The sequence below is a fragment of the Phocoena phocoena genome, chromosome 3 (genome assembly GCF_963924675.1).
Source record: "Phocoena phocoena chromosome 3, mPhoPho1.1, whole genome shotgun sequence".
Classification (NCBI taxonomy): Eukaryota; Metazoa; Chordata; class Mammalia; order Artiodactyla; family Phocoenidae; genus Phocoena; species Phocoena phocoena.
Window position 1 is genome coordinate 67280366 of NC_089221.1, and position 18410 is coordinate 67298775.

General features: G+C 34.6%; 1 protein-coding gene across 2 annotated transcripts in view; it reads right to left on the minus strand.

Moving 5' to 3' along the window:
• EDIL3 (EGF like repeats and discoidin domains 3) overlaps positions 1-18410 on the minus strand; it is a 427880-nt gene that overhangs the window by 28014 nt on the left and 381456 nt on the right. For both annotated transcript variants that reach the window (XM_065874095.1, XM_065874094.1), the window contains one exon: positions 14311-14466. In XM_065874095.1, the coding sequence (XP_065730167.1) occupies positions 14311-14466 (156 nt within the window). The remainder of the gene's footprint in view (positions 1-14310; positions 14467-18410) is intronic.

The following is an 18410-nucleotide window of genomic DNA, read 5'->3' on the forward strand; positions in this document are numbered from 1 at the left end:
GTTCAACATCACTAATTATTAGAGAGATGCAAATCAAAACTATAATGAGGTACTACCTCACACTGGTCAGAATGGCCATCATTAAAATGTCTACAAATAACAAATGCTAGAGAGGGTGTGGAGAAAAGGGAACCCTCCTATGCTGTTGGTGGGAATGTAAGTTGGTGCAGCCACTGTGGAGGACACTATGGAGATTACTCAAAAAACTAAAAATAGAGTTGCAATATCCAACAATCCCACTCCTGGGCCTATATCTGGACAAAACTATAATTCAAAAAGTTACATGCATCCCTATGTTTATAGAAACACTATTCATAATAGCCAAGACATGGAAACAACCTAAGTATCCATCAACAGATGAATGGATAAAGAAGATGTGGTATATATATATATATATATATATATATATATATATATACACACACACACACACACACACACACACACACAATAGAATATTACTCAGCCATAAAAAAAAAGAAATAATGCCATTTGCAGTAACATGGATGGACCTAGAGATTATCATACTAAGTGAAGTAAGTCAGAAAGAGAAAGACAAATACTATATGATATCATGTATATGTGGAATCTAAAATATGACACAAATGAACCTATGTATAAGACAGAAACAGAGTCATAGACATAGAGAACAGACTTGTGGTTGCCAAGGGGGAGGGGGCTGAAGGAGGGGTGGATTGGGAGTTTGGTATTAGCAGATGCAAACATCATATCAATATGTAGAATGGATAAACAACAAGGTCCTACTGCATAGCATAGGGAACTATATTCAATATCCTGTGATAGACCATAATGGAAAAGAATATTAAAAAGAATGTGTGTGTGTGTGTGTGTGTGTGTGTGTGTGTGTGTATATATATATATATATATATATGTAAAAATTTTTTTAAAATAAGATACAAAGATAAATTGTACAGCACAGGGAATATAGCCAATATTTTTAATTTCTTTAAATGGAGTATAATCTACAAAAATATCAAATCACTATGTTGTACACCTAAAACTAAAAAATATATATATTTTTATGTTTTAATTGATGCATAGGGTCACAGTTGGTTTGACACTTGATAGTCCTCACAGTAGTAATACAAGCATGAACTAAAGAAAAAGTAATTCTTTTCCACTGAGGAATATTCTCATTATGCAACTGTGTCTCAAAGTATGGAAGTCAAACATAAACATTAGATATCCAGAATTTTCAGTAAGGAAATTTTTATTAATTTTTGATGAGTGATGGTGGTTTAGAAAGGCAAAAATTAGGAAACTTTAAGGTTTCTGGTATTTGAGTATTGGAAAAAGTAAGGCCATAAAGCAGGCAATAATAAAAAAAATATTTTTTATTTATGAACATTTCACTTGAATAACTAATATATTCCTTGTGTTTTTCGCATATATTTTTTCATTCATGCAGAAACATCTGTTAACTAGAAAGACTATATTATTTCAAATTTTAAGGTAGTTTATCAAATTTTTTGAAAATAAAGAAGTTGAGTTTTCAAGACATATATAATTAACACAAAGAAAAAACATATATTCGTTCCTCATTACTGCACTTCTCTGTATTGTTTTCTCTTTTCTGCTTAAACTTTGATCTTATTGAGAATGATGTTTCATAGCATCTGTGCTGGATGTTATCTGTCACTAAATATGAGTCATAGTGGCAGGGATGTTTTTCTTCCTCCAACCCACCCCCAAATTGGTGAGTTTTATGGATTTTGTGCCTGATGTTTGATTTTTCTTTTTACTGCCTGATGATATGTCCTTAGACAAGCACACTGCTTTTGCTTTTTGTTTTAAATAAAGAGTAAAAAATCCAAATTCCTTCTAAGAAATGGAAATGCTTCATTGGCCAGAATTAACCATATAGTTTACATTGCTAGTTTTAATATTACAGAATGTGAACTGACATACAAAAGAATTTTCTTTGCAACTTCAAAATTGATCCTTGAAGAAAGGCAACTAGGTTTCTAATTCTGTCTCCAAATCTAATGTCTTTTTAAAATTAATGAGCTCCTTCAGATACATTGGCTTCTGATGGTTCCTGTGGCTAGTCTGTCACTCTAGCTTGTCTTTTATTTCTAAGCATGCAGATAGTTACTTGATTCTACACTTGTAGTTCTTTAAGTTAAATACTAACCCTCTCCCTGCTCAACTCCATCCCATAAGCTCCATTTCCTGTTCCTCTTCCTTTCCTGCTCTTAAACCCTTCTTCACCCTAGGTTCAGGAACAAACATCTCTGGGTAGGCAGGCTATTTGGAGGTCATGTTAAACATGGAAATGGAAATACGGGTCTCCTTATAGCTGATCCAGCCCTGCTTGCCTCTAGACTTGCATCCAGTCTTCTGCCTTGTTCCTGACCCAAAGCCCCCACTTCACAACTGACTCTGAGTCCCCATTATGTTCTTTGTGCACCTTACCAACTGCTTTCACAGTACTCACTGGTGAAAATATGCTGCTTTCCGAATTTAAATTTGTTCAATGTGCCTGCTCTTTCCTGATCCAGCAGGCAGATCTAGGTCTGCAAACAACATTTGATGAATCAATTCTTCTCTGCTGGAATATTTCTTTGGATGCAGCCTTCTTGGTCAGAGGCCTTAGCAAAATTTACAGGGATCCCATTCTATTTTAGGCAAGATCATGCATTATGAAAGCTATGTAAGGAATTACAGTATTTCCTTGAATTTTGCAGTTGGTGTATATATTGAAATAACTGAACTTATTTTCTTTTAATCCCTGAATTCCATGCAGTTTTTATTGCATTGAAAATAGAATTGTGACGTTAACTATTTACCTCTGTCTATCTACTCCTGGGCAGAGCTATTTCATACAATTTAAAATTTAAAAGGATGAGCTCATCATTGAACTTTATATTCTGCCAAAATGGAAATATTTTCAGGTGGTGTCCTAAATTCCAAAATCCAGTAACACCCACATTTATGTGAACATAGGCAATTTTGTATTCTTTACACCAACTGAATCCTAGTCAGGTCCCGTAATATTGAATTACGACAAGGAAGAAAGCAGATAAAATTGTAAATAAGAGTTGATACCAGATGGCGTTTTTTAAAATAACACAGTCCTTATTTTTAGACAACGCTGAAACTATATCCTTGTTTCTTTAACTTCCAATTAAGTCACTCACCAGATCCCTAAGTAAGTACACTACTGTGACTACATTACAAATCTCTAGCAAATAGAGGCACAACTCACTTGCTATTTTTGAATTTGAGTGTTTTGTGTAAAGTCAATTAGTTCTTGGAAATTGCTTTCAGAAAAGCAGCTCCTTTTCTTTCCCTCCCTGCCTTACTGGAAAACAGCAAGAGGACTCTGACTGGATGAGACTAAGGGTCTCCATGCAAGATTGAGAGATCTGTCCTTGATCTTGCTATTCAGAAACATGTGGCTGGTCCTCCTTGAAAGACTAATCCACCCCCTTTCATTTTCCCCTCCTAGTATCCTCCTCACCAATTGCCACTGAGGATCCCATTTATTTACTTCCTAGAGCATTCTTCAGGTTCTAAATTTCTGATCCAGATCAAATTTCAAAAGAACAGCATGGGTATTGACTACTGGACTGATGTCTGCTTCACTGATGAACTGGACTTTTAAGACTTTAAATATTCACATTTAATTTCAGCTACCTGATAGTGCTAGCATCAGCAGGAAGGACAGCATGCCCTGTGGCATCTGTAATTACTCTTGGATTTGAATATATCCTCCAATACAGATTTGGAGGCTCTATTAATGAGGGTTGTTATGCTGCTGCTTCTCTTTTTCACACTGATGTTGAGAAAGAAAAGAAGTAGAGAAGGACTAGGAATTCTTTTTTTTCTATTGGAGAGTCACGAACTTTTTGAAATGGACATCTATGTGCGACTTCTTTCCTAGAGTTGTTTTATCAAATGATACATTGGGTAGATGATATTTTGATTCTTCAAAACAAGCTGACTGAAACAGTTTTTCCACCTTTCCCGAGCTCCTTATTAGACTGGGAGTTCTTTGAGCCACTATGTCATATTCAGACTCCCCCCTGCCCCTGCCCCTGCCCCTGCCCCATACATCTAGCATAGAGTAGACAATAACTGCCGGACACACATGTCACATTCTCCTAGATGTTTTCCCACATAATCTGTGTTCCTAACTACTTAAATCTATTTAAATTTAAAATTTGTTTAAAGCTAATACCTGTTTACTTTCTGATGTTCATAAGAGAATTGGCAAACATATTAAAATCTAAACTTACTTTTGTAAACACTGATTCATATTGACTTCCACTGACAAATTAGAGGCCAACCAAAGTCCTGAAGAATTATAATATAATAAATTCCACTCACTAGAAAAATACAAAACTACCTTTAGTTTCAAAAGCTTAATTTGAGTTTTGCTATCAATTAGAATCATATTTCCCACATTTACTTATTATTTAAATTAGCTGGGATTTCTATAAATATTTAAATTCCCAGTTCCTCCCCAGAGAGTCTGAAGCAGGGCCCAGAAATCCATATTTCTTTCTTTCTTTTTCTTTAAATATTTATTTATTTGGCTGCATTGGGTCTTAGTTGAAGCATGCAGGATCTTTCACTGCAGCACGTGGGCTTAGTTGCCCTGCAGCATGTGGGATCTTAGTTCCCCAACCAGGGATCAAACCTGTGTTCCCTGCATTGGAAGGCAGATTCTCAACCACTGGACCACCAGGAAAGTCCCTGTACTTCTTAACTAGCTCCCCCATGAGTCTGTTACGATCAGACAATTTTGGTAACCACTGAATTAGAGAGTTCCAAGATGTTGCAGAATAGTTCTTGATGAATATGTGGAATTCATCTTTTTAAGAACCAATAAGAAACAGGGTTTGGGATTTTCTTTTACAGAAAACCCAGAGTAAAGTTGTAATTTTTTGACTTATGCTTTTAAAAAACCTGGGTAATTTCAGGGGGAGAGACAAAATAGACTATTACCAGCATTTTTTTTCTTTTCCCAAAGAAGAAAGCTCCCATGGTGTAAACTCAGGTTTACTTAAACACCATGACCTTATGACTAATATATTGGTTAAGAAAACCCATTTTCATTTCTAATTTTTCCATATATGTACTTTTCCTGAAATTTATTATTGTTTTACTTTGGCTTCTAACCTTAAAAAGTAAATGCAGAAAGTGTCTGTCAAATTTTGCAATTTTCCTGCTAACTACAGTGAAACAGCTCGAAGAGTATAAAAACAAATGTCACTTTCATGAGAGCAAAGGAACATTTGGCTTTTAAATAAAAGTGTATCTGAATCCATGTTGTAGAGAAATACAAAAGTTAGTTAAATGTTAGAAAATATTGTAGACTAGAAAGAGAAAAATAAGAATGCAGGGATTGTATTCAGACAGTATCATCACATGCTCAATAACAAAAGATTTAATGTGGAATTTTGTCCAAAAATAGAATACTAAAGTAAATTACAATTCTTATGAAAGCTTGGAGAGAGTAATGAGAAAGTGACATCTCAATGAAGAGAACAAGGCACCTTTTTTTCTGCAAGTAACTTCTGGTGTGTATGTACACACACACACACACATATACACATGCACATTCATACATAGTTTAGATACTCCTATGTATGTATATAATTTGTCCCTGTCATTGCTTTCTTGACATTAACCTTGTTTCTGGATCTATTGATACATTAGACTTCCACATCCATAACCCCAAAATCAATTAAAACAATTAAAGCAGTCAATAAAAACAGAAAAGCATAAAAAAGGAGTTAGAAAACTCTGTGAGAGGGCAGACAGCAGAAGCAAGAAGAACTACAATTTTGCAGCCTGTGGAACGAAAACCACATTCACAGAAAGCGAAGCAAAATGAAAAGGCAGAGGACTATGTACCAGATGAAGGAACAAGATGAAACCCCAGAAAAACAACTAAATGAAGTGGAGATAGGCAACCTTCCAGAAAAAGAATTCAGAATAATGAAAATGAAGATGATCCAGGACCTCAGAAAAAGAATGGAGACAAAGATCAAGAAGATGCAAGAAATGTTTAAAAAGAGCTTGAAGAATTAAAGAACAAACACCTAGAAGAAATAAAGAACAAACAAACAGAGATGAACAATACAATAACTGAAATGAAAAATACACTAGAAGGAATCAATAGCAGAATAACTGAGGCAGAAGAACGGATAAGAGAACTGGAAGACAGAATGGTGGAATTCACTGCCGTGGAACAGAATAAAGAAAAAAGAATGAAAAGAAATGAGTACAGCCTAAGAGATCTCTGGGACAACATTAAATGCAACAATATTCACATTATAGGGGTCCCATAAGGAGAAGAGAGAAAGAAAGAACCCAAGAAAATATTTGAAGAGATTATAGTCAAAAATTTCCCTAACATGGAAAGGAAAATTGCCACCCAAGTCCAGGAAGCTCAGAGAGTCCGGGCAGGATAAACCCAAGGAGAAACACACCAAGACACATAGTAATCAAATTGACAAAAATTAAAGACAAAGAAAAATTATTAAAAGCAACAAGGGAAAAATGACAAATAACATATAAGGGAACTCCCATAAGGTTAACAGCTGATTTCTCAGCAGAAACTCTACAAGCCAGAAGGGAGTGGTATGATATATTTAAAGTGTTGAAGGGGAAGAACGTACAACCAAGATTACTCTACCCGGCAAGGATCTCATTCACATTCGACAGAGAAATCAAAAGCTTTACAGACAAGCAAAAGCTAAGAGAATTTAGCACCAGCTCTACAACAAATGCTAAATGAGCTTCCCTAGGAAACACAAGAGAAGAAAAGGACCTACAAAAACAAACCCAAAACAATTAAGAAAATGATAATAGGAACATACATATCTATAATTACCATAAATTTGAATGGATTAAATGCTCCAACCAAAAGAAACAGGCTTGCTAAATGGCTATAAAAACAAGACCCATCTATATGCTGTCTACAAGAGACCCACTTCAGATCCAGGGAAACATACAGACTGAAAGTGAGGGGATGGAAAAAGATATTCCAGGCAAATGGAAATCAAAAGAAAGCTGGAGTAACAATACTCATATCAGACAAAATGGACTTTAAGATAAAGACTGTTACAAGAGACAAGGAAGGACACAACATAGGGATCAAGGGATCAATCCAAGAAGAAGATATAACAATTATGAATATATATGTACTCGACATAGGAGCACCTCAATACGTAAGGCAAATGCTAACAGCTATAAAAGAGGAAATTGACAGTAACACAATAATAGCGAGGGACTTTAACCTCTCACTTACGCCAATGGACAGATCACTCAGACAGAAAATTAATAAGGAAACACAAGCTTTAAATGACACAATAGACCAGGTAGATTTAATTGATATTTATAAGACATTCCATTCAAAAACAACAGATTACACTTTCTTCTCAAGTGTACATGGAACATTCTCCAGGACAGATCACATCTTGGGTCACAAATCAAGCCTCAGAAAATTTAAGAAAATTGAAATCATATCAAGCATCTTTTCCGACCACAAAGCTATGAGATTAGAAATCAATTACAGGGAAAAAAAACGTAAAAAACACAAACACATGGAGGCTAAACAATACATTACTAAATAACCAAGAGATCACTGAAGAAATCAAAGACTACTTAGAGAAAAATGACAATGAAAACACGATGATCCAAAACCTATGGGATGCAGCAAAAGCAGTTCTAAGAGGGAAGTTTATAGCAGTACAACCATACCTCAAGAAACAAGAAAAATTTCAAATAACAATCTAACCTTACACCTAAAGCAATTAAAGAAGAACAAAAACCCCCCAAAGTTAGCAGAAGGAAAGAAATCATAAAGTTCAGATCAGAAATAAATGAAAAAGAAATGAAGGAAACAATAGCAATGATCAATGAAACTAAAAGCTGGTTATTTGAGAAGATAAAATTGATAAACCATTAGCCAGACTCATCAAGAAATCAACATAAATCAGAATTAGAAATGAAAAGGAGAAGTTAAAATGGACACTGCAGAAATACAAAGGATCATAAGAGACTACTACAAGCAACTATATGCCAATAAAATGGACAACCTGGAAGAAATGGACAAATTCTTAGAAACATGTAACCTTACAAGACTGAACCAGGAAGAAATAGAAAATATTAACAGACCAATCACAAGTAACGAAAATGAAACTGTGATTAAAAATCTTCCAACAAACAAAAGTCCAGGACCAGATGGCTTCACAGGTGAACTCTATCAAACATATAGAGAAGAGCTAACACCTATCCTTCTCAAACTCTTCCAAAACCTGCAGAGGAAGGAACAATCCCAAGCTCATTCTATGAGGCCACCATCACCCTGATACCAGAACCAGACAGAGATACTACAAAAAAAATTACAGGCCAATAACACTGATGAATATAGATGCAAAAATCCTCAACAAAATGCTAGCAAACAGAATCCAACAACACATTAGAAGGATCATACATCATGATCAAGTGGGATTTATCCCAGGGATGCAAGGATTCTTCAATACACACAAATCAATCAATGTGATACACCATATTAACACATTGAAGAAGAAAAAATTATGATTTTCTCAATAGATGAAGAAAAAGCTTTTGACAAAATTCAACACCCATTTATGATAAAAACTCTCCAAAAAGTGGGCATAGAGGGAACCTACCTCAACATAATAAAGGCCATATACAACAAACCCACAGCAAACATCATTCTCAATGGTGAAAAACTGAAAGCATTCCCTTGAAGATCAGGAACAAGACAAGGATGTCCACTCTCGCCACTATTATTCAACATAGTTTTGGAAGTCCTAGCCATGGCAATCAGAGAAGAAAAAGAAATAAAACGAATACAAATTGGAAAAGCAGAAGTAAAACTGGTCACCGTTTGCAGATGACATGATACTATACATAGAGAATCCTAAAGATGCCACCAGAAAACTACTAGAGCTAATCAATGAATTTGGTAAAGTTGCAGGATACAAAATTAATGCATGGAAATCTCTTGCATTCCTATACACTAACAATGAAAGATTACAAAGAGAAATTAAGGAAACAATCCCATTCACCACTGCAACAAAAAGAATAAAATACCTAGGAATAAACCTACCTAAGGAGGTAAAAGACCTGTACTCAGAAAACTATCTATAAGACACTGATGAAAGAAATCAAAGATGACAGAGATAGAGGGATATATCATGTTCTTGGATTGGAAAAATCAATATTGTGAAAATTACTATACTACCCAAAGCAATCAGATTGAAGATTCAACACAATCCCTATCAAATTACCAATGGCAGCTTTTATAGAACTAGAAGAAAAAAATTTAAAGTTTGTACGGAGACACAAAAGACTCCAAATAGTCAAAGCAATCTTGAGGGGAAAAAACAGAGCTGGAGGAATCAGACTCCCCGACTTCAGACTATACTACAAAGCTACAGTCATCAAGACAATATGGTACTGGCACATAAACAGAAATATAGATCAATGCAACAGGAAAGAAAGCCCAGAGATAAACCCACACATCTATGGTCAACTAATCTATGACAAAGGAAGCAAGGACATACAATGGAGAAAAGAGAGCATCTTCAATAAGTGGTGCTGGGAAAACTGGACAGCTACATGTAAAAGAATGAAATTAGAACACTCCCTAACACCATACACAAAAATATACTCAAAATGGATTACAGACCTAAATGTAAGACCAGACACTATAAAACTCTTAGAGGAAAACATAGGAAGAACACTCTATGACATAAATCACAGCAAGATCTTTTTTGACCCAACTCCTAGAGTAATGGAAATAAAAACAAAAATAAACAAATGGGACCTAATGAAACTTCAAAGCTTTTGCACAACAAAGGAGACGATAAACAAGACCAAAAGACAACCCTCAGAATGCGAGAAAATATTTGCAAACAAATCACTGGACAAAGGATTAATCTCCAAATATATAAACAGCTCATGCAGCTCAATATTAAACAGACAAAAAACCCAATCAAAAAATGGGGAGAAGACCTAAATAGACATTTCACCAAGGAAGACATACAGATGGTCAAGAGGCACATGAAAAGCTGCTCAACATCACTAATTATTAGAGAAATGCAAATCAAAACTGCAATGAGGTATCACCTCACAGCAGTTAGAATGGGCATCACCAAAAATATCTACAAACAATAAATGCTGGAGAGGGTGTGGAGAAAAGGGAACCCTCTTGCACTGTTGGTGGGAATGTAAATTGATACAGCCACTATGGAGAACAGTATGGACATTCCTTAAAAAACTAAAAATAGAATTACCATATGACCTAGCAATCCCACTACTGGGCATATACCCAGAGAAAACCATAATTCCAAATGACACATGCACACCTATGTTCACTGCAGCACTATTTACAATAGCCAGGTCATGGAAACAACCAAAATGCCCATCGACAAATGGATAAAGAAGGTGTGGTACATATATACAATGGAATATTACTCAGCCGTAAAAAGGAACGAAATTGGGTCATTTGTAGAGAGGTGGATGGAGACTGTCATACAGAGTGAAGTAAGTCAGAAAGAGAAAAACAAATGTATGTTAACGCATATATGTGGAATCTAGAAAAATAATACAGATGAACCAGTTTGCAAGGCAGAAACAGAGATGCGGTTGTAGAGAAAAATTATATGGGCACCAAGGGGGAAAGTGGTTGGGGGTGGGGGTTGTGGTGGGATGCACTGGACATATATACACTAATTATGTATAAATAGATAACTAATAAGAGCCTGCTGTATAAAAAATAAAATAAAATTCAAAGAAAAAAAATCATGAGGAAACAGATGAAACCATGCTGTGAGACCTGTGCAAGATATCTGGCCTAGACTCTTAAAAATGTCCATGTTTTGGAAGAAAAAAATGACAAGAGAATTACTCTAAAGGAGACTAAAGAGATATGATAAATACATCACATGAATCTTAACTGGATGCTCGATTAAAAACAGAAAGCTCCAAAGGGCATTTGGAGGACATTGGGTGTTTAAAACAAAAATGAAAGAAAAGAAAACTTTGTAAATATTTCATTTTGAAATTTGCATATATGAAACATCTCACAGGCATATATTTTGCCCTGAAACACTCAATTCATTTATTATATTTATCTCCATGAAACCTTGTAGTTGAATTACACTTTTAAATACTGAAGACTTTTTTTCCCTTGTGGAAAGCAACCATGGAAAACAAGACACAAATGATACTAAGAATGAATAGAAGATGGCTTATTCAACTTTAGAAAAATTAATTAATCAGTTGTGTAGGACCTCTTGAAAGAAGAGCACTTCTATAAAGAATATATGAAATTATACCTAAATTCCTAGTAATAATAGTAATAATAACAACAAAGCACAATAATTACTTGTATATATTTATAAACATATATTTTGACTGGGATATATATGTGTATATATGTGTGTGTGTGTGTGTGTGTGTGTGTGTGTGTGTGTGTGTAAAATGCCTGTATTTCCAACTGCTGAAAGAACTCATGGAATCCATTTTCTCATTTATTTTATAAAATTCCCTTCTCTGTAGGAATGGAGATGTTTATGTCCTGCATTTCCTTCAAAGTATTTATTATAATAGCAACTGCAGCATTCTATGTATTGTTTATTGGTGTTAGTTGTTTCCTTTGGTAATAAATAGTAAACTTATTAAGGCTTTTCTTCAATGTACCAAACTAATTATAATATTAAAAACAGACTGGCTAAATTTAATTTTAAAACTACCAGTTATATTGACTGAGTTTAGCCAACTGTCATATTTATAATTCTAAAATGGTTTATTTTTTCAGAAATTTTACATTGGATAGATGACATGACTTACTGTCTCACATGAGGATTCTGGCTTACATCCTTTACACTGAACGTGTCAGTTTACTCTCATGACTTTCCAACTTGCCTAGTGGGAGTCTTTTTCTTTCTTTACAATAAGACTTATTTGGGGAATGGCAAAATCATGTGTTATAGTAAGTGTGGCTCTTAAGTACATGGATTTATAACTATAATCTATTTTGCTTGTGCTTATGGAGGTATGTTTCCGGGGCTCTACATTAATTTGAAGGTAGACTCGATAAGTTTAAAATGTATATTATAAAACCTAAAGCAGTGACTAAAATAACAAAAAACAGTTATAGCAAATAAGTCAACAAATGAAGCACAATGGAATAACTAAAAAATTCAATTAATTCAAAAGAAGGCTGAAAATAGGAAAAAATGAAAGAAAAGGTGAGACATATAGCAAATAAATAGCAAGATGATAGATTTATACCCAATTATTTCAATACTCATATGAATATAAATGGTCTAAATGCTCCAGTTAAAAGCAGAGATAGTTGAATTGGAAAAAAGGAAACAACTATATGCTGCATAGAAAAAGTGCATTTTAAATATAAAGTAGAAATAGTTAGAAGTAAAAGGATGGAGAAAACATATACCAATGTAGTACTAATCAAAAGAAAGCTAGAGTACCTCTATGAATAGCAGCAAAGTAGGTTTCAGAGCAAAAATACCACCAGGAATAAAGAAGGTCATTTTCTAATGATAAAAGAGTTTTTTGATTAAGAGGACATTACAACCCTAATCATTCATATATCTTTCAACAGACTTTCAAAATACATGAAGCAAATACCAATAACTGCCAGGAGAAATAGAGAAATCAATGGTTAGAGTTGGAGATTTCCACATTGCTCTCTCTGGAATTTTTAGTACAAGTAACTGGAAAATCAGGGAAGATATAGAAAACCTGAACAACACTATCTAATCACTTGGCCAACTTGACACAAAGGTTTTATGTACATTTCAGACTGAGATAATGAAATAAAATGCATAAATAACAATGTCCAGTCTATCAATTAGGGAAATTTTAAAAATGATTCACAAATAATCATTAAATCATATGCTTAATATAAATGGAGACAAGTATTTCACCAGCACAATGGTTTACCCTTCTTCCTTAAATCAACTTATATAAGGATTTAAATATTACAAATGTGCTTTTCAGTGGATATTGCACATGGATTATAGATGAGAATACTTATCTTAAAATTAATTTCAAGAACTGTATAATTTATGAAGTTTAGAAAATTTCATCTTATGGAATATATTTGCATTCTTTACACATCAAAATGCCTACTGTAAAAGGTGAAAACAAGAACTGAAATAGTTATTTGCTATAAATCATAGCAGATACTTGTCTACCCCTAAAAAAATTTGAAGACATTGTTACAAAATACCCAATATTCATTCAATCTAAGAAACCACTGATTATAAAACATGCCATTATTTTACATTCTTCTAGAAAATAGTAAGGGCTATTAGATTGTGACATTGAGATACACCAATTTCTGAGATGTTAAAACGCAAAATGTGTGTGTGTTCTGAGATGTTAAGTGAATACGTCTGTCCTGAGATGCTAAATGGGCATATTCTGAGACATTAAAAGTTAAAGAGTTGTGGTTTTGTAATCTTAACCTAAAACACATCTCCCCTAAAATAAATTTTGTGTGAACTGAATTCATACTTTATAGTCTCATTGAAATAGTCACTCCAGTCTCGGTATTTCTGGGAAAATTAAATTCTCTACCTTGCATACTTGAAGAAAGAAAGATATTCCCAACCTTTCTATTGGTTAATAATACAACAACAGTAAGGAAATAAAGGCATTACATAAAATGGAAAAATCATTATTAACTCAGAAATGCTTAACATGTATGAAAGTGTATTATATTTTCCCCCAAATCACTGAAATAAGAGATTACATTTCTACTGATGTCTTCAGAAAGGTACAGTTCTTTGCACAGAATCTAAGCAACAAATTCAATTTCATTAATCTAAGGCCATATTTTAACATCTGATCCAAGTAGTTATTGATATTACCCTTGAACACTTTCATTCTCCAGAATCCCACAGACATTCAGACCAGTAGCTACCAGTAGATACAAAGATGTTCAACATAGTAACAACTTTTAGGAAAACAATTAGAGATCGTATGGTGTAGAAGGTTAAGTGCATCAGTATATACTGATCATTATAATATTAAAACAGAGACTTTACAGGTCAAATTCATTAATCCATGAATTAAAACACAATCAAGGAAACTGAGCTAAGAAACATCCCTATTTTAATTTCAATGAACTAATATAATCATCAAATCTGTTCACTTCTATAATTAGAATTCTACAATTCCTAATTATCAAAATAATCAAGGAATAAAAAATGTTAAACAATTTGATCCTCTACTTCTGTATGTCATCATACCACAAGAATGACTTACCTTATCTTTTCTTTGCTTTTCATCCTGGTATACTGTCCAGTGTTCTCCATCATTGCTGTAAGCTAGTTTGTAGGAGCCTACAAACTGCACATGACCAAAATCTTTAGCTCCTTGTGTAATAATGCCAGTCACTTTGGTAGGGACCAGAAGATCCACCTACAAAAAGGAAAAGACATAATTCAAATGCCACGATAGAGTCCATTATAAATTTGCAATTCTTTTGAACTCAGGAGATTAAGAAATACATATGCTAAGGCCAAAAACCCACTTGATTATTTGTATTTTGAAATAGAAGACTGAGTCTATTATTGGCTTGTGATTTTGATTATGCCACTGGGCAAACCTGGCTGAAAATTTGGACAACCATTTTGAGCATTTTAAAATAAAGTGGTGGTCTTTTCAGTCTACCAATCAATTTTATATTAAACTGACTCATCTAGCATGTGGTTTTTGTGTAATTGAGATAGTACAGAACTGGCAAAGCTGATCTTCTTGAGACTGATCGTCATCTCCCAGAGTCTGTGCTTATAAATCAATTTTCTGACTTTATTGGTCAATTTTATAGTAATAAAAATTATAGCTGTGTACATATCAGGAACAAAAAAATTTGATGTTTCCTAATTAAGCATTAAAAAGTCAACCCTGTTTCCATGAATTTTAATCAGTTCATTTATATATAATTGAGTAATAGTAATCATTGGCCAATGAAAATCATCTTTCAGAAAACTACAACCCTAAAACTGTTGAGGAGGCAGTCAAGTATTCTTCAAAAATGAGAGAGAATTAAAATATGCATCCATGACTTGTGGGATCTGTGCTCACAATGTGCTCATTGTTGCAATATATATATTAAAGGGCATAAGACCCACAGTGATTTAGTAAGCATTAAATTCATCAACTGCAACACTGAAATGCAAAAGATAGGAATGATTTTCATCAAAGAAGAATACATAACATTGAATAGTTTAGTATTTCCCCTCTTTGTTCTCTAACTCATGCATCTTTTCTTATATCTTATGATGCTAATTAAAAGAAAAATTATAGGAAACTTTGTTTTCCATGTGGACAATTCTTATTAAGACCTTTACCATTTGTTGTACTAATGTTCCTTGATCTATAGCTTCCTCTCTCCTCCCACAATAGCCACCTACTTCTTCCTACTTCCTATGACTAAGTGCACTGCTACATCCTTGATCTTATCATCTTCAACTGTCATGATCCCATGTGTGACCTTAGTGGCTTTCAACCACTATGACCTTTTGTTTCTATTTCAGGTTCTCCATCCTGAGAGATGTTTGTAGCTACAAATAGACAGTCATGGGTCAGATGCAGGCCATCAATGAGAAGAGGGGTCTAGGGAGACTGCATTGAATAGACCATATTAAGTGACACAGATGCTCATCAATAAAGACATGAAAAAGTTCCCAATGTTTCATGGCATAGGATTATATTTCTTAAAAAATTCACATGGCTTTTTGCCCTCTTTTTTAACATTCATCAAAGACATTAGGTTCAAGCTGGACAATGGATTGAGACAGAAAACCACCCTCAATGCTTTATTAAAACATTGTAGAAAGTTTACAGAAATTATAAAATATAATGTTGTTACTACTTTCCAAACATGTATTATGTCACTTAAAATATCTTGCGTGTCCAGCGGCAATGCAGGATGGCAAAATTATGATATCCTGGGAAGGAAACTGTTGCTGCCTCACATAATGCTAAATGCTTTATGGTATGTCTTCAGTGACTCCTCTTAATACTCTTTTCTGGTAGGATATCATCTCCACTTTAGAGGGAACAGGTGCTAGGGAGGTAACGTAACATGACATGTGACACAAAGATCAATAGTCAGTAAAGGGAGGATCCCAGATTCAAATCCATGTCTTTCTGATTCAAAGTTCCGCATATGGATTCTCACTCAATGATTTCTTCCCATTCTCTGTGACTATTTCAGAAATTTCTGAAGAATCTCAAAGCTTTCTCACCACACTCATCAAACGTATAGCCACTCTAAGCTCCAAACAAAAGCAATCCAGGCTTTACAATATTATGAGAGCCCTGTCTTTAAACATGAATTTCCTCTCTGTTCTTTAGCTGTCTGGGCTTAAAAATATGGATTGCTGTTGCTGTACTAAATCCAAATCTAATTGCGCAGAAACGTCTAGGCCTAGCCACTGGTCTTCAAAGTGTTCTTAATGTTGCTGACACTCAATAAATGGAAAAAAAGTCTTACAGTACTCTGAGTCACTGTGTTGTCATCAAGGCTGTAAACATACAGGAACTCAAACTGACACCAAGAATACCTCCAGTGGATTCTTCAGTGCCTAAATGTCTATAAGTCCTAAGCTAAGATGATGCAGTGAGGCGTCTTGGAGCATCTCTCTTTCAGTGGCATTTCTTAAAGTCAGGGTTTCCTGCTGGGTGGAGATGTTTTCTCCTTAAGTTGTGTGTCTTGGCTCTTTCTAACAGATCTGTTTTTCTCCCACTTTAACAGCTCCTATTCTCCAGCATTTTTTTTTTTTGATCCAGAAATGTTTTTCTTTTTTGTTCCAGTTAAGTCAACTCCTTGATTTAAATAGTCAGCAATCTGTTTCAAGCTGGATTTGGTCCTAAAATTTGCTACATTATAAACTTAGAACACCAGGCCTAAGCAAGCCTTCTTTCAGTATAAAAATAATCAGCATCCCACACTTAACATGAGGTTGTTACAACAGGGATGTACAGATCTCACTCTGCAACACACTGGAAGGACACATCACTCTCATGTTCATCATGCAGGATGATCCCAGAAAAGCCCACTCTTCTGGACCTATGCCTACCCCTGGCCCAGGACCACTCTGTCCTCTTGCAGATTTTCTGAGTTAAAGTTATACTGCAAATATGATTCTGCTATTTTAGACCCTCACATCCCAAGGTTTGGCTCAGATAGAGCAGGTTATTTAGGGCGCTAAGCTGGGACATGGGTAGACATTTGGCTTAATGCACTGCACTTCATGTCAGGATCTGTATTAAAAGTACCTAACATGTAACTGCCCTCAGTAAAGGTTTTTCTGGATTAAGCTGGAGCTACTTCCGAAGTATGTTCTGCAGACAAAACCAACCCGTGGCTAAGGATGCTGCAGTGTATCACAGCAGAAAATGCTAGCCGCTTTCCTCTTGTTTTTCTACGTGGCATTACTGGTTAAGGAAACATCATCATAGTTGTACCAACAATTTTTATTGGGAAGGCAACTAGTTAAAAATCCTCTCCAATCTTCAGGAATGTGATTGTGAAAGCCAGCCTATTCTAGTAGAGCTGAATGGTCTGGGTTCACAAACTGGCTCTACACTTACTAGCTATATGCCTTTGGACAAGCTACTTTACCTCTCTAGCTCAATATCCTCATTTGAAAAAATGAGAATAGTCCCTTTATTAGGATTTTAAGGATATTATGAGGATAAGATGAGTTAATATATAAGTGTGTAAAACAATATATAGGAGTATTAAAACTCTGTTTAAAACAATAAATCAATCTGGGGGAAGAATCTAATATTGGTCTCAGAGTACCTTTTAGAAACATAAATATGGAAACAGGGAAATCGGGTGGCCAGATTGTCCTAGAAGCAACTTCTTGATCATAGCATATTTTGGCCACCTTCTCAGGATGTACACAAAGTCAGTCATTTCATCTTTATTGAAAGTAGAGAAAATATTGTGTAACTAAAATTCACATTTATGCGTGAAATGGTTAATTAAGAATATAATTAATTTTATGGAATGTTGTGCATCTCTATTTAAATATTAAGATTATATTACAAGAGGGAAATGGTCTCACTCTTTGCAGATGACATGATAGTATACATAGAAAATCCTAAAGATGCTATCAGAAAACTACTAGAGCCCATCAATGAACTAAGTAAAGTTGCAGGATACAAAAGTAATACACAGAAATCCGTTGCATTTCTATATACTAACAACCAAAGATCAGAAAGAGAAATTAAGGAAACAATCCCATTTACCATCGCATCAAAAAGAATAAAATACTTAGGAATAAACCTACTTAAGGAGGTAAAAGACCTGTACTCTGAAAACTATAAGATGCTGATGAAAGAAACTG